Source organism: Halyomorpha halys, unplaced genomic scaffold (genome assembly GCF_000696795.3).
Source record: "Halyomorpha halys isolate HHAL.00 unplaced genomic scaffold, Hhal_1.1 Scaffold51.1, whole genome shotgun sequence".
In the NCBI taxonomy this organism is placed as follows: Eukaryota; Metazoa; Arthropoda; class Insecta; order Hemiptera; family Pentatomidae; genus Halyomorpha; species Halyomorpha halys.
This window is the reverse complement of record NW_027108122.1, coordinates 187,289-206,016: the sequence shown is the minus strand read 5'-3', so window position 1 is coordinate 206,016 and position 18,728 is coordinate 187,289. Positions and strand designations below refer to the sequence as shown.

Sequence of the window (18,728 nt, the reverse complement as noted above, 5' to 3'; positions counted from 1 at the left end):
TAAGTATAGTTTAACTGAATAGATTTTTTAAAAAAGGATGGTTATTTACAAAAATGATTTATATACCTCACAATTGTTAGATTGTTGACAGTATTTAATTTATGATTCTAGGAATGAGGTTTAAAAATGGATCCGAAACGTCATGCATGAATGAACCCTTATTCATTCATAATACGAGTTTAAAGGGTGCTTAATTTTCCCAGAAGATTTTTTTATAGATGAAATATTTATTTATTTATTTATTTTACTATTTCCATTATTACTTTTTCATTTTAAATGTCATGTTCAATGCCGAGCACGTGTTTGTGATATCTAATATGCACGGTGTTAGAAATTGAGACAGAAAATACAAAATTCAGTGTGCAATTTTTATTAATAATTATATTTGTTTGCATCGTGGCAATTGGATTTTTGTTCCTCTTTGTACATTTTGGTGTTTTGTGCACGTCAGAATATTTATGTGCACGTTCTGTTTTTTTTTCGGCATGGTAATTTATCATGTTGAATGCATTGTCCATCTGTTGTTGTACATAAGTAAATTAGAAGGATTTGGAATTGTTAAATCTAATTTGCAAATATGTGTAAATAATTAAGTTAAGTTCATTGTACATTTATGAGAATATTAGAGTGCAACAATGTGGTTAATTAAGTGTTAACTTATACAGCATGTTGAATTATATGTTACTGCTAAACAGTTTAGAGGATATAATAAAAATGGATATTGACCAGGTAGCGTAATGCCATATCATGAAATCTTCCTGATTATAATTTTGTAAAATAGCATCTTTAAATTAGTTGAAACTGTGTAAGATGACTTTTAAGGTTAATTTCATGATTTTAACCCAAACTTTAATAAATCATATTTCATGAATCGATAGGTATAACAAATAATCGATTTGGTGATTTTTTTTTATATCAAATTTAGTTACAAAAAGTTCTGAACATCTAGATCTCTCTTTTGAGCTCATACAGTTTTGATATAACAAACTCCATATTAAGTGAATTCATCGAATGTAAGTTGAAAATTAAAAATCAATAACCGAATTCTTGTAAAAATAAATTATGATTCGAAATTTTCGTTAAGATTATGTTACTAAAAGTTTCGTTATTCACCTAAATATGATTTTCATTAGCATGTTTAAAAAGGTTAGTTGAAAATTTTTTTTGTAGGTTAAAAATTATTTTTATTTTGTGAATAACGAATATATTTTTTTTTAGTACATGAGTTTTGTTAGATCTTTCGGCTAAAGACACAGCTCATGGAGTAAACCTAATTTACTCCTGACCACATGCGTACCTCTAGACAAGACTTAAACTACCCCTTTGACCAATTAGCCAACAGTTTTCAGGGTGAGTAACTTAGATCTCAACCCTCTTTTTTTTATCAAAGAAAGACTAGATTTTTAATTTACAAAAGAAAAATTAACAAAGTAGATAAAAAGGATATTCAGGGGAATTGTTATTTGAAATAATATAATGAAAATTAGTATTTTGGAAGAATGCTGATTGACCGTGTGTGTTATATAAAAGGAAGATATTACGAGTGCGGTTAAAATAACTCAAATAATAAATAAACTATTATGAACCAACGTTTTGCCCCACTGGGCTTCACCAGAGCTAAACAAGAAGGTAACAGTTGAAGTAATGTATCAATGTAAAATAATAGAAAACATAAATTAAACCAAGGCGTGGCTTAAGATAATTTAAAATTTGTGAGAATTTATATAAAAACGAACAAATTAAATTAAAAATAAGATGTAAAGTGAAAAATATAAATATACTAGAATTACAAAAAAAAATTAACAAGTAGCTAAAAATAAAAAAAGGCACAGTGAAAGAAAGCTGAAGAATAAGCTAAAGGCAAATTATAGTTATCAACAGGGTAGGAGTGGGGGAATTTGATGGTTAACAGATGCCGTTAAATTTGAAAATTAATATGGTGCTAAAGTCATTAGAAAAATTTATTAAATTTGTCTGGTCATCAGAAAAATATGTTCTAAACGTAGATTAAACATAATAAAATACTAGTAGGGAGTTTCGTCTTAGGAATGATTTCAAGCACCATTCCCTCACTCCTTCCCTCTTTTCCTCTCCTCAATATCCCTCAACATTATATAAATTTTCTATTGGCATAACTTAAAAATGGACATGGGACAGAGGTAATAAAAAATAATAAAATATCTGGTGTGTCCACTCACTATTTTCTTAATGCCTTGATTTCAAAGTAAAAAAAAAGAATTTGTCTATAGCCCAAAGAATATTGGTCTAAATAAAATCAGCTTTGGCAATACGATAAGCTACAATATTTTGAATATTGGAATGTCCTGAAGTTGGGTATACTTTAGAAGATTTAGGTTTAAAAAAACGGACAAACAGTGAACTACCTATCAGCTACCTATCAGAATCTATCCAAATAATTTTAAAAACGTGTCTATATTTTCAAATGTTCACTATGCCATGTCTTTGCTAATAATATTTTGATGTCGATTTAATTACATTTTTTTATAAACATATTTAAAACAAAAACAGTAGCTTTCCTCTTCTTCATGTCCGGGATATGGGCATAGGTGATATTTAATAAACCTCCATTTCGAAATGTAAAGGCGGAGTAGAGATATCCAATGGCCATTGTCATGAATAAAGTCTGTGATTTAATTACCCAACCTAAAAACAATAGGTCCATTAGTTTTTAGAGAAAAGCCAAAGACAGCGGACGGACATACATATTTTTTATTCAATGTTAAAATTATATCTTGAATCGTAAAACCACAAGTTTTGTCAAATTAAAAATAATGAGCCAAACTAGAATAGGAGCTTTATTACTACATTTCACATGAATGTACATTGCGGTACGCAGAAATGATAATAAAAATAAAACTGGTTTGATAACTTATTCATGTTATCTTTTTAATGAAAAGTTAGTGCACAAAACTGCCAGTACATAATTAATTTAAGTTCAGTTCCAAACCAATCCTGGTGAGAATCTTATTCCAGGAACATTCCGCCTTGAGGACAGGGAACAGAATAGCAAGAGGGTTCGCAGGGAGGAGGGGGAGAGCAGACCGACGAAGAGAGATAGCCTCGCCAAGATAAAGATAAATTGATGGGGATTGTGGGATCAAGTTGCCCTCGGCTCCTCTGGTCAATAGCGGTTTCTATATCCGCTCTATCTTCGGAGTAGTTGTATTCTCTTCGAGGGTGGTAGCAGGATGTTAGGCCAACCTGTTGTATATTGAGGGCACTGTCTGAAGAATCATATTGGCTAGGACGGGCATTGTAGATGTAAAAATAGATGGCGATGACTAAAATATATATTAATACGGATTAAAAAATTAATTTAATTATATGTATATATATTATACAGGTTATTTAATCAATAATGCTAATGTGGCGAGAAATTTTCAAATCCAAATTATTCCAATTGACATCAAATTTAAAAAAATAAAAAACTGAATGCCCTTAGGTTAGCTAAAATTAGTGGTTTTAGCTAAAAATAAAACTTAAACTTATTTTATCTGATAATTTCATCCATTATCGTTACCAAACAAATACCATAAAAATGATACAATAAACATCACTAAAATGAAAAATGAACTTTAGAAAATCATTGAATTACTGTTCCATCATCTCTATTTTAAGATTTCCTCTCTTGAGGGTAACGCTAATTACTCATAATAAAATACAAAAAAATATTTATTTTATGTTTTTTTTTAAACAAAATTAGAATAAATATATCAAGGCAGGACACTGGCGATTGAAATTATAGAAACCTGTTATTTTCATTTTCAAACCAGCTCATGTGAAACAAATAAGAGAAAGTGGTGTCCAAGGGCAAGTCGAAACGTAGGGCTCCCATTTCAGAGTCTTGGGTCATTAAAATTTAACTACAGGTTTACTTTATTCGGGTTACTGTGGAAATAAAGATATATTTGATTGGAAGAAGATAGTCCGGGTGGTGGTCGATAAAGGTATCAAAATAGTAAAAAAAAAAACTATTTTTTTTTTCTGTTTATAAAAAGAAAAATGAATAATAATCATTTTGGTCTCATAGAACAAATTTGGTAACGATTATAGTTTTTAGTCTATATACAATTGATCATAGATAATTTACTAATAATCGTTAATTGTTTATAAATGCATAATTAGCATTAATAGATAGTAAACATAACAGTTAAAAGGTTTTTCGCAACGAATTATAAATATAAAAGGTCATTTAGACGACACTTACTAGCAGATGATTAGAATGGAAGATTGAAGGGATGATCTTTCTCTGAATATCAAGGTCTTCAAAATATCATTTTTTTCTGATCTCTCAGATCAATAGCGACTAATACTGGTTAATGTTTGTGATGTACTTGGACTCTTATTGTTAAAGATGTTCGAAAAATATTAATGATATTCTTTATTTATTCTCGGATTGATCCCTTAGAATAATATACAGGCGACAAAATTAGGCTTTGGTAAAATACAAAATAAAAATTAAATTAAAAAACGTCATAAAATAATGAATTCGAAAAAATAAAAATGAACTACAATAATTAACAGATTATGTAAAATGAGAATAGAACTAACAAAATAAAGCCATATGTCATATCATAAAACATAAGATAACTAACACTTCTGATAATAAATAAAAATAATAAAAAATCAAATACAATCAAATCAAAAATAATAAATGAAAAGGTACAATTTCTGCTAATGTACATATTCATAAATATAAACGAAAACATTAAATACAGAAAATATATAAACCTTATTTGAAACTTTCAATTGTTATTCTTCTGGAATTGGGAGGACAGAAGGTAGTCGAATATACGGAATTTGAAGATTGGAAGGGTATTTGAGCTACGAACAAAGGAGGGAATACAATTCCATAGGGAAGAAGAACGGATGAGGAAAGATCTACCAATGGCTGCGGTTCGATGGGCAGTTACATATAAGTCTGAAGAGATATTACACCGATATTATAAAAAATTCGAAAATGACAACGGTTAATAGATATACAATTCAGTAGCACTTAACAACATATTTTAGATACATGCTATATTAATTAAATTAGTATAATAGTGATTAATCAATTATAATAGTGGTATTAAAATAATGAAAAATAGGCTAGAGACTAAAATAAATTAGTCTAGACTGCATATTATAAATGTTACATATAACGAACTGTAAATTGAATAAAAATATATCACAGCATGAGCACAATTATACTCACACTAAAGCATGAAATATAATTAATACTTAAAATAATTATATGTCATTCATAACACGAACTGTGTGTACATATCACTCGTAGTAAATTCACTGAAAAGCTTAGATATTTAAGCAATGCAAGGTTGCACATCACTACACAGCACTAGAATTACTATTCTAAAATCTATTTAGTGTTAATTTTCTTAGCCATAATGTATAAATATAATAAATATTTCAATTAATTTTCCATATTTTATTCATTATTGTTGTTTACATCTTCGATTTCAGCATAATTGATAATTGTGTTGTTATACTAAAGCATATAAATAATTTAATCTAAGCATTTTAAATTGATAATATTTATTCAACTAAATGGACATATAACAGACGATAAATATATTATTAAACTTAGAAATAATTTGATTTTATACTAATACTATACTGGATAGATAAGGTATGATTAACGCTTAAAAATTTTAAAAAGTTTTTAAAGATAAGAATAAATACAAAATTACTTTCCTAAAAAAATAATTGTTTATTAAGTCTTAATCTGCAGTAATTTATATTAGAATCAAGCCCAATATTCCTGTTAAATCACTTTTGAACATTTAAAAAATAAAGAAGTAATTTGTTGTTTACTGTTTAGTCTACATAACCAAAAATGTTTATAACTTCTTCCACCATCAAAGGTACCATAAATTGAGGAATGCCTCAACTTTAATTCTCTTTTTCATATACCCTGCCAACTTATCAATAATTGTTCCTATAAGATACTAATTTTGAATGAAACCTTTCATCCCAAGAAAAATAACTTTTTTTTAACAAGGTTAAAGAAAATGGGGTGCGTGCCTTGGGTTGGACATTCTGTGCCTATATGGTTTGACCGTCGGGGCTGGCAGGGTGGAAGTATAATACAGGGTGGTAAAAAAATACATGTTTTGTTGCTTTCTTTTAATTGTTTGCTTATATCTTGAAAACTATTGGGTTTGATGAAGAATTATTTCTTGTCAAAATTAAAGTATTATTAAATTTCCTACAAAAGTTGTCCAATAACGTTTGTTTCTAAACCGTACACTTTCGGAGCACGGGGAAAGGGCTAAAATGGCTGATCCATCGCATGCCTTTCACCACTAAAATTTAAAAAAAAAAATAAAGAATTGGCTCTATACATCAAAATTTATTCGTTCAGAAAAACAAAGTTATACAACCATTTTTACTTTTGGATTGTGGAATTGCAGCCTGATCAGAGAGTCCATTAGGAAAGTCGTTCTTGGTCCTGGAAGATGCAGTAAAGTAACTTGGGCTGCCTATTGATAAAGCCAATATAATATATTCGTGAATTAGAGGAGAGGGGACCAGGAATGCATCCTAGCTGACAGCTGCAAGAAAGTAACCTACATCGTTTATCAGAGTCAGACACTAACACTGGAAACGTCATCACCACTCTGCAAATAACATATCCCGGAAGATCAGCAGATCAGGAAAGCGACGGCATACCGGTGTTATTTTGGGCTTGCAAATGATTTTAGATGCAGATTTATTTCTGATGGTATCAATATTACCCATTAAAAGACTCTAGTTAGCAAAATTTTAACCAACGGGTAAGATACTTGGGCACACACCAAAAACGTTTGAGAATGGACTTTTTAAATTCGAATGGAGATTTTTTATTCCTTTTAGAGAGGGTGACTGGAGGAGAAGGGAGAATGTGGTACTCTTAGGATTTGGCAAGGATTTTCGCCTCAATAGGTTTATCAGAATGACCCGTCACTAGCATATAGGTAATGCCGGGACAACTAATAAACTGCGAGTTGGTCGGGCAAACGTTAGATTGTAGTACTCGGCATAGACGGATGTTTTTGTTCGGAACTGAAGCTCAGTGGCTGTAGATTGCACCAACTGGGATAGGTTTTTGAAAGAGTCTCAATCTCAGTGACTGACACACACAATTTTCAGTGTCTAATTTGATTTTACCAATATTTTTACGCTTTATTATATCCCAGAAACTGGTTTAGAAAGTAAAGTTATATGACCAATTTAGTGGAAATTTTGATTTTAGTAATTTAATTTGGAAGTTTTATTGTTATCAAACTGCTATTTATCTTTCAGCTATCTATCCCCAATTATAACTTTAAGAACAGTAGTTGTGTTATTCTGGGAGAATTGCTCACAAAGGTAGGCATCCTGTTCACAGCATAACTGTATAAATAAAAGAAGTATTCATTAATTTATTTTTTCCATTTCAGTGAATAAAATAGAATTGCAACAATCAATATATGGACAAATATGATTAATTGGGATAACAAAAAAAAATCTACCCTTATATTTAACCTTACTAATAATTTAAAATGTTCAACAATTTCCAGAAGATTTTCATTGCGGAAAAAGTAAAAAGTTTTTTGACATAAAGAAATCAAATTTCAATTTTGTTCTATACATATTACCATCGGCCTTTTACACTAAGGGAAGACTAGCACCTTAAGGTTTTAGAAAATAAAGTGTTACATAAAATATTCGGAATAAAAAAGGATGAATTAACGGGAAATTCCAAAAGGCTATACATAGCTGAATTTAGAGGGACTGTACCGAGTAAATATCATTCAGGTTACAGCATTGCGGAGAATATGACAGGCGAGCAAGGTTTAGGGATTAGTGTCGAGCGAATCCCTAAAATTTTAATAAATATTAAATAATATTAAACGTCAGAGGGGCAGACTGAAACGTAGATGGGAGGATTTTGTTAAAACTAATTTAGTAGATTTGGATTTGGAGGGGCGTCACTAGAAAGATGTATATAAAGAACGATTAGTGCTACCGGTATCGAACCTTTGGGTTACCTAAGTTTTTATTTTTCATTTTATTTTACTCATGTACTATATGCTATACTATATTGACAACTATCTGTGCAATCTTGACATCTTGACTGACTAATAAATAGACTAAAATCAATTTTCAACACCTTAAAATTCTTTTGGAAATGAGTTATAAAAGCCATTAACAAACAGACCCAAACGGTAAACAGAACGTTTTCCGATGGAAGCGAAGGTGCGGCAAGTGGCCCGCTCACAGTAACAAATACTAACCGACTTGAACTAAGTTTAGTTTTCCAACTGGGTACCATAAACAAAGTGATTTATAAATTAGAGTTACACGAACAAAGTTAGTGGGAGTTTGGATTGTTGTGGGGATCGCAGTTCGTTGCCGTCAACAACTCACCTGTGACGTTTGTTGAACTTCATAGTTTACCGATTTCTCCAAGAGAGTTTAAATGTTATTTTATGTAACACAAACAACATAGTTCAGCGTTTCTCAAACTATTGACACCTGTGTACAAGTTTTATAATTTCGTAATACTTAGTACCACTCAAAAAAATTCACGTACAGTAAAATCTCTCCTAACGAATAGCTCTATACAATGGACATCCTTCCCTAGGGACACATTATAAAAGTACCTGTCTGAAAGTATGAATGTAAACCCTTAGGACACCTCTGCACGGAAGGTATGCAACATATTAATAGCTCTATAACTTTTTATAAAATTCTAAATTTTTTATTCTTCAAAGAAAATTTAATGGCCTACTCTCAAAGAAATTAAAAAAAAATAAAATAAAACGGACACATCCTTTCCGAATTTTTATGTTTTTTGAATACATAAAACAGTTCCAATAACTGTTGTTTTATTGTTTAAACTAGCCTTAATGAAATATGTCTCAAAACATGACAATCAGTATGCCAGATATTCGTGGAATTTGCAAAATGGCGTGGTCCAGGTTTTAAGTTATTTTTTATACAAAATATAACACCAGAATCGCTTTTCGGCGAATTAATTCAATGGAGAGTGGAAGGTTTTCACACGTGATGTACAAGTTTGGGGAAGAAACTCTTAGAATTTATATAAAATCAAGCCCACTTTAATGCTCTATTGTATTTCCAAGTATTACTAATATTCATTAATGATTTTTTTTTGGTACTTATAACTATTTCTGCCTGAGATCTCGGGATATAGTAGAATATTTTTTAAGCTCTATGCTTAGTTTCCTTAGAAAATAAACCAAAAATAGAAATATCTCATCTAAAAAATGAAATTTTTAAAAGAGATACTTATTATGGAAAAATTAAATAGATCTATTTCTTTTTAATATGTGATTAATATAAAGAGATATCTGCTTATTATATTCTCCTTTTTCCTGATTTAACTTTAAATACAAAAATATATATTTATATGTGAATCAATATTTCGTGAAGTACAATATGATATGCATGATTAGTGCTCAGGGTTTTATATATGTGGTATTTTTATGTGAAAGTTGTATGTTTGATAATTATATTTTTAAAAAATATGGTTGTATTTTTGGTGTTAGCAGTGTTGTCATTATTTAGTTTTTTGTTTAGAAAAGCCTATAAAAAGATGTAATTTTAAAAAAATCAGGTTTTGTGTATTAATCCAATTAGTCCGATGCATAAAGCCCAGTTCATAGAACATACGTCTGTAAATAATTTAAAAATTAAAAGACAGCTGTTTCAACACGTTAAAAAAAATTAATTTTTCATTCGAACTATATATCTTTGAAATTATCAAGAACACTAGAAAATCTAAGAGAACATAATTTAAAGTAGAGTAAATTTTCTAAAATATGAACTCTAATAGAGCTATATACGTTCTGTAGTTCCCGAGATATAGCTCTTCAAAAAGTAACAATACATAAAAAATGCACTGAAAAATCAAAATTTAGTGAATTTATTTTGATAAATTTATGTCTCAAAAACCATTTGACGTAAAGATGTCTATTAGCACTCAAATTAAGTATACTTTAATATACTATAAAGTAGTTTATAACGTTTATCTTCGTGAGAGTAGTAGTCTTCATGATAACTGGTAAAATAAATTGTTTTATATTTATAATAATAAAACAACAAAAGCCAGTTTGAAACAAGTATATCTTCGCTTATGCAAAAAATGATACTTCCTAAATAAAAAATAAATACTATAGAACTTCGCTTGACCGTTGGTATCTAGATTAAAGCAATAATGTTTTTTTTTAATTATGTATAATTGCATAAGCAATTAGTTTTTAAAACGTAATCCTTTTCATAATTCAGTTCAATCATGAAATGAAAATCAATTGGTGTAAATTATAGACACATATTTATTCCATTTATTATATTTTTAAAGAATTGAGCTACGATCGTTTATAGTAAAAGTAACGTCAGTCGACTAACATTCGTATTAATCCCTATATCCAATTGTCATGTGTAAAGGCCTTGATAGATAACTGTCACAACATATCACCTTACCAAATATAATGATGACAGAAAACAATGTTCTTATATATTTGCCAAAAACTTTGAATTGTATCAGACACGGGCGCCATAATAATCCGCCCGGGACCCCTAAAACTAAGTCACTCAATGCAGTAAAATTACATACATCATAGGCCTGAACAATTACACTACCCCGCGTTCTTCTATGTTCTACAGTTCAAATAATCAGCCCCGGGGCCTAAAAACAAATTCACCCAAGGTCCCAAACAAAATTATATTCATCCCAGGCCTCATAAATAAATCTGTCCCGGGCCCCAAAAATAAATATGTCATGGGCCCCATAAGTTGCCTTTGTCCTGGAATCCAAAATCTGAGAAAATTAAATAATTTGTTGGTAATAGAAAGATTACTTTTAAAAACCTGTTGAAGGACTAGAACTCATCATTAGCGTTCTACACATAACGTAAGGCAATTTATCACTATTTATTTATTTACTATCTCCGATCCTCCCCAATTATCAGCTAAGGCAAAAAATACTCGAAAATCAGATAAAAATACCGGCTCAGCACTGCTAATAAGGAATAGTTACCTGTATTTCAGACAGAGCGAGTTTCAACATGTTTTTCCTTGTCACCTCCCACGTTTCCTTCAATCGGAGAGTCAAAGTACTGTTTTTACGACCGATAAGAGATAAACATTGGAGAAAAGTAATGATAGGAGTTATTTGTACACTTAATTCATTTAAAGACATTTTTATTTAAAGCCTTTATAAATTGGTATAATAAATTTATTTACATCATATATTAATTATTACTTTTGTGCTGTATTTTAATTTTTACCTGATAAAATTAACATTAGATTTTTCTTTTGTACACATCAGGCAAACTCTCTTAGCAGGCAATGTAGCATTTCCGGCTTGATTGGAAAACCGAGGTTCTATTGTATTGTAAAATCAGTTAGTCTGTTGCATTTTTGTGGTCCTTGCATTTTTCTGAGTCTGTAGAAACACAATCCAGAGTACACTTTGGGTTGTTATTTTCTTGTTTATCCAGGATTATTAGAATAATCGCGGAAGTGCATTTAATTTTAAAAAATCTATAATTAATTAATTCAGTTAAGTATGATTCCAATAATCTATAATATTCAAATGTAACTTTTATTGCGTATATCTTTTTGAAAAGTGACAAACTAAAACAAACAAAATATTTTTGCTCAACTTGGCCCTCGAAATAATTAATTAAGTGGAAAACTTCAATAAAGCCATAACAGGCTACAAACACCAAGTTTAATATTCCATAAATTCATAAACCAACTTCAGAAAATGTACTTGTATTCTTAACCTCTCTTAAAAACTTACTGAACCCCGAAGTTTCCCCCGACATAATACAAAGTTTGGTTTAGAGTTCTTTTTCTCAAACATTACCGGTTCGTTACATATATCTCACTGTAAATAATTCCTCCTCTTTCCTGCATACTTCTTGACTACCGATGTATCTGCACAGTATTTATCTAAACTATGTGTACTTACTCATTTTGTTATGAGCAGGTCTCGGGCGACGAACGAAGGCACCTTTGCGAACACACGAAACTGAACGCTGAAGCTGGTGGGATCGCAGCGTACGGTTCTGTTGTCTACCAGCTCAACCACGCAAACCTCGAGGCCACAGGTACCTGCGACTTCTTGGCTAGGGCCTTGGGGATAGTCTACAGAACAGGTAACATAGATCATATAATTAATAGGAGTATACATTACAATAATTTTAAATTAAGAATTGATATTGCTATTGAATAAAGACACTAGTCAACCTTTCAAAATGGTCAAGTTCATTGTCACTATTAAAAAACGTATATACAACAACACATGCACAGTTTTGTTCATCTGGATACAAGAACACTAGGACGTCCCGGGCAATTGTAAAGCTGACCAAGCGGCAAAAGCTGCATCATTGATCACGCCATCTGACTGTTTTAATTGCTCCCACAACGACCTGATGACAATACAATTATTAAATAAATGGCAGGCAAAGAACAACAGAAAACCATCTACAGTACTACCATGGAAGACAACAATCCAAAACTGCACACGACACTAAGTGCTACTTGACTGGACTACCATTTCGACACACTCAAGTAACCCAAGAATACTTACTACCAACATGTAGACAGTGCAATGTATCACGAACTGACAAAAACATACAGACAAACTCCAGGCTTTTGATAGATAGCGAATATTACCATTTCATTTGACAACTTTACTATACGATTAATCCGGTAATATTTGATCACCTAAGGAAAACAATTATGTTCAAATATATGTAACAAATTTTATTTCTTTCATCAATTAATGCCACTTACTGTCATTGAACTTTTTTTTCAATTTTATGTCATTTATACATTTTTTTTTAAATATTAATTTGTATACTTTTTATTTTATTAATTATTTTGCTAATATATTCTGGTATGATATCATGATAATGATGTTGGGAATGTTTCCAAGCAAACATCACCATCGCTGTTGATTGTCTTGTATTATATTAAAAAATAAAAGGCCGAATAAATTGAAGATATAAATAAGGAAGAGAGATCGCACATTCCTCTTCAACACTATAAGCAATATTATTCGGGTAAAAAAAAAATATATATATGTAAATTATATTCTTAATTTAAATAACTGTGGCGTTACAATATTGGAATAGTGGTCCCCAGGTGAACTTAATGAAATTAATATAAGGTTATAAGAAATGTTTTGTTTTTGTTTTCAAAGGATGATCTTTTGTATATGATAATAACTTTGTCAAGATTCTTTCTATTACTTGTAATAGTTCACTATTAGATTAATTAAAAACTGTATAAAGGAACTGTATATTCTATTCTATTGTTTTAGCAATCGTCTGTTCCCTACTTTCTGGAAAATTATATATACATATATATTAATACATTTCTTATCTTTGATTAGATCGTTACGTAGAAAGAAATTTAGTCATTTTTCGGGGAAAAATAATGCAGCTTAAAGTTGAATGATTTTAAGAGTCGCTAAAAGCAATTGTACCGTATATATATTTTAATAATTGAAATACTCAGAAATGTTACTGGTACTAGTATACAGGTTATTTGGGCACTTTCAGGCATTTTCCAATTAGGTTATATAATTAGGTTAGATTTATTTATGTAAGCTGAGCGGTGTAGTCCCACAAAGAAATTGTTTTAATGTTGTTTTTAAATAATATGTGATCCAAAATAATTTAACATTAATGACGGACGGTTTCATGACATTATATCTCTAAATTCAGAGCTAAAATAAATGGTGCGTTATACCTTGTTATTTGTTTGTCTACTCCTTTTAGAGAGAGCATTCACGAATATAGACCGAATTTTAGAAAGAAAAATTCTATAATTCAGACATGAAAATGAGAAGGAAACGTACGTGACAAAGGCGGAACCGGTGACGTTATATTGGATGGGGGGGGGGGGGCTGAAGTGTTTTCCCGACAGGGCCTTGAACAAGAGGAGTAAAGAGCTCCATTTCTCCATTTGAGGAAAATCCTCTTGACAATGAACTGAAATTGAAATCGACTAGAACTCCTTCCAGCTGAAGGCCTGGCCAACCCTGAAATAAAGCGCCCTCCTCCTAACATACCTCTTCCTTCTCCGCAATTTCCTCAGGAGCTATGAATAGTCTGCTGGCTGAGGAAGTTGATGGGATAAACTACATTATCACTTCATTTGAACCCATTTGGCTCATCAGTTATCAAAAGGGACAAATTAAGAAATCGGTATTTTGGGATTCGAAACACAATTTAATTATTTCCCTGCATTAATGATAAAGATATCTTGTTTTCGAGTTGAATTCAAAGACCGCACTCAAGTGCAACTTTTCCTTTAGGCAGGGTGAATATTTATGTAGTTTCAATTTTTTTAATTGCTAACATTAGCAAGATATAATTTTCAAATTTAGTTGTCTAATCCTCGGTAGTATAGTGGTAAGTATCCCCGCCTGTCACGCGGGAGACCGGGGTTCGATTCCCCGCCGGGGAGGAAATTTTTTCAAGAATTTAACTAAAAAAATATAACTATTGCTTCTTATTCTTTACTTTGCAATTTACTTGATGTTTATTTTATCTATATTTGTTTTTATTTTTATCATTTTAATATATTATTATTTAATTTTAGATTATATTTATTTTTAGTAATATTTTTTTTCCCTCCTAATGGCTAGGTTGTTTAAATCTAGGTCAAATAAAAAAAAATATTTATAGAATACTAGGAATATTAATACTGAATAATCATGAGAGATAGTTGATCGTGGATTGGCGAGGAGAAGATGGTTAAAATAAAACAAATAAGTTGAAGTAACTTATTTAATCGAGCCAAAGTTTCGGCCAGAATTTCTAACCTTCATCAGGGCTAAGAACAGAACAAGATAACAACCAATGAATATAGAAAATAAAAATGAAAATATAAACAGAATGACATAAAGTAAATAATTGTACAGAATAGAATTAATAAAATAAAGTGATGAAAAAAAGAGGAAAATAAAATGTATACAGAAGTAATTGAAGGTAATTAGTAGGTAAAATAACATAATTAAGGAAATGAAATAAAAATTAAGTTATATAATGCAAAGAAATATGAATATATTAGTTATTAATAATTTATAAATTAAAAAAAAAATAGAAAGAAAAAGAAAATATATGTAACAAATGAAATGTGTAACCATAATATTAGGTAACGAGGCAAAATATAAGTTAAATTCAACAAAAGAAATGAAAAGAAAAGAAATTGAAAAAAACATAATAATATATGGTGAACATAACTAATAACGTGGGTAAGGAAAATTGAGAAAAGAAAAAGGGGGGAGGGTAAAATAAAGATAAGGGAAAAAATAGAATAAAAAATAAAACGAACCTGTTAGCTTGAAATCTTACCGCCAAGTGGCTTTAATCTATCGTCCCTGTAATTTGGATAGGTTAAACAACATTCAGGGTTGTTCTAGAGGATTAGACGTAGATTTTAACAACCTAGTCATATATAATAAGGGGTTAAAAAAAAATCTAAAATTAAGGAATATAGTAAAATGATAAATATAAAAACAAATATTGATGAAATGAATATTAAGTAACTCGGAAAACTAGAAAACAATTGTTATATTTATTTTAGTATTCTTCAAAAAATAATTCTCCCCGGCGGGGAATCGAACCCCGGTCTCCCGCGTGACAGGCGGGGATACTTACCACTATACTACCGAGGATTAGATAAAAAGTGTTGAAAATAAAATCATGTTAATATTAGCTATTTAATTATTATTGTTTGCTTGAACTTGTATTATATTTACAACTGTTAATTTAATAACATTTTTAATTAAACGACGTTTGTTTAACTATCTGTATGATCATTTTTTCTTTTTTTCTATTTGTAAATTTTTTGTTTTATTTTTTTTCTTATTTTCCCTTTCTGGTCATCTGACTTACGGGGCGGGGGGCTAAGGTAACTAACCTATACTAAACGTGGTGAGGGGATCGAGGTTTTATTTAGTGGTACCACCATGAATTTTATAGAATTAACCCTACTTTATCAAAAGAGAAAAAAAACACTTAACAACTATCTATTTCCCGACGTTTTGCCTCACTTTGTAGAGCTTCGTTAGGACTAAAAAGATACAAAAACAACAACAAAATTTTGTCATAATAAGATACAAAAAAATAAATTAATGTAGGGTTAAAATTATGTAAAAATAAGTGAAACGAAAATTATTTACACATAAAAGAAAAGAAGATATAAAATATTATAAACATAACATAAAAAATGATAAGAATGTCAAAAAATGCGCTAACTATAGATTAAAAATGTACAGCAGACGCAATAATAAGTTTTTTTGAGTGATTAAGTATTTAATGAAGTATATTTTGTACATAATATTTATTTTAATTTACAACGTAATGTCCATTACTATATTATCGAATACTGAATAATCCCGAATGTCTGGTTTATTAGCGAAAAAGTGATCAAGGTTGCTCCCTGACACCCAGTTCGTTTTCGAACCGTTATCCACTTAAGGAATTTTGTGGAGACCGGAATGAGTGGTAGTCATTGAGGAGCAAGGTCTAGTGAATAGGGAGGATGGGGCAAAAGATCCTATCCAAAGGCTAACAATTTATTGTGGCTGACTAACGAAGTGTGGAGCCTAGCGTTGTCATGATGGAAGACGACACCCTTTCGATTTGCTAGTTCTGGTCGTTTTCTTAGAATCGATTTATCCAATTTTGTTAATTGTGAGCAGTATAGAATGGAATCCATCGATACACCTTGTGGCAACAGCTAATAAAAAATCACATCCTTGAAATCCTACCATACAGAACTATACCTTCTTTAGGTACAATCCCGCGTTCCAGGTGGTTCGTCTGGGTCCCCAAGATTTTTTTCGCCCTACATTATCGTAGACAATCCACTTTTCATCCCTGTCACAAATCTTGTAAGAAATAATTGTTTTCTTGTCGTTTCCGTAGTTAATCACAAATGGAAACGTTGGCTTCGGTCCCAAACATCAAGTCTAGAAACGTAGCCGAGCTTCCAAAAACGATTTTCTACGCTTCTATGTGATACCTCTAGAACCTTTGCAAGTTTTTATTGGATAATGTCACTTTTGTTTCCACGGGGCATCAGACAAACCTTCTAGGTCGTGTTTGAAGCAGTGCTGAGATTGCTAAGACCGAAGGCTCAATTTCCTCCGCCTGATTGTAATGTGTAATCAGCGTTTGTGTATGTTAATACGAACGGAAGATACTACATACCGTATTTATATGGCATGACATATAAATGCCAAGAGTTGGGTTTCAATTACAACTTACATACAGAATTAAAACGTACTAACTGAAACTACTTCTTCTTTCTTTCGAAAGCTTAAAATCTAAAATATATTTCTATGGATTGTAAGAGCAACGATTAAGCTTTCGAAGAGTGGGATTTGAACAAAAAATTTTTTTTCGGTTAACGCACCATCGTCAGATAAATATAAAACCATTAAAAAAATTAATCTCTCCCAAAAAGGCCAAAAAAAAATCTAATTTTTAATTTATATGAGAACTCTTATTTCAGTAGAATTATTTCAAAATGAAGCTAAAAATAAAACTGACTCGAGTTTTCAAACGTGCAAAATTGAAGTTTATTTACATTGAATACATTTAATTGATGTTTTGATTTTAATTACCTAATTAAATTTCACAATTTGTTAGTTGGCAAACTTTCATTAAAACCTTCAAAAATTTTTAAAATACAAACTGTTTAACAACGTTTGGTGGAAAATGTGAAAAGAAAAATTAATGAAAAAAAATTACCTAAAACATAACTTAAGATTACGATAAAAAATTTTATCATTCATTAAAATTGAGGCGTAAAGTTGATTTAAAAGGAATAAATGAATGTATAAAAGTAGTCGGATTATCTGCATTGGGAAAAAATAGGAATAAGTTTATTATTAACTTTCTTATTCCAGACCACAGCAAGCGATGTGAATATATTTATCTTCCCCTGAGGGACGATGTCCCTGAATAAACTTATTTTTTTTTTGTCCCTTACCCTTCCCACTCCCTGACAGGCAAATGGCTCCCTCTTCTTTGTCAACATGATATAAACAAATAACCAACACTCAGGATAAAAGTGGATACCATAGAAAAAATTATTTGTATAACACATTTACATATATATTAAAAAAACAGCAACTGCGAAATCGGAAGAATATTAAGAGCAATGTTTTCATAAAACATTCTCAGTTTAGAGTGGATTTATAAAACTTTTTTAATAGCAACTGATATGATTTTGTCATAACTCAGATCTCAAGATTAAAAAGTTGGTTAAAAATATAAGGAAAAAATTAAGTTTTTTAATACCTCAATAATATAAAAGTAGAATCTTATTAAGTGTTTTTGAAAATTTAAATACTTTCATCGTAATAGGTATTAGTTTTTTTTTATTTAATTAAGACTTATAATTAAGAGTATTTAATTTAAAAAATAAAGATATTCTTATTTTAACTATGCTGGCAATAAACCATATCTTTGAAGGTTTTAAATATTTTAATTATTCTGATTTTTTAAACCATTTTTTTCGGACAGGGACCTAGCATTTATTTGAGATTTTATACAAGAAGAGAAAATTTTCGATTTTCCATTTCTATAAAACTAAATTTCTCTGAAACCAGATTAGATTTTTCCATTCTTCCTTTTCCTTTAAGAATGTATTGCCTTGAGTAAATTAAATTGTTAGTAAAAATTAAT

General features: G+C 30.3%; 1 protein-coding gene and 2 non-coding genes across 5 annotated transcripts in view; 2 read left to right on the top strand and 1 right to left on the bottom strand.

The window, feature by feature from the left end:
- LOC106691081 (uncharacterized) overlaps positions 1–18,728 on the top strand; it is a 597,463-nt gene that overhangs the window by 534,508 nt on the left and 44,227 nt on the right. For all 3 annotated transcript variants that reach the window (XM_067046502.1, XM_067046501.1, XM_067046500.1), the window contains one exon: positions 12,005–12,173. In XM_067046502.1, the coding sequence (XP_066902603.1) occupies positions 12,005–12,173 (169 nt within the window). The remainder of the gene's footprint in view (positions 1–12,004; positions 12,174–18,728) is intronic.
- Positions 14,422–14,493, top strand: TRNAD-GUC (transfer RNA aspartic acid (anticodon GUC)). Its single transcript has one exon. It is a non-coding gene; the product is annotated as a tRNA-Asp (tRNA).
- TRNAD-GUC (transfer RNA aspartic acid (anticodon GUC)) lies at positions 15,635–15,706 on the bottom strand. The gene has a single exon. It is a non-coding gene; the product is annotated as a tRNA-Asp (tRNA).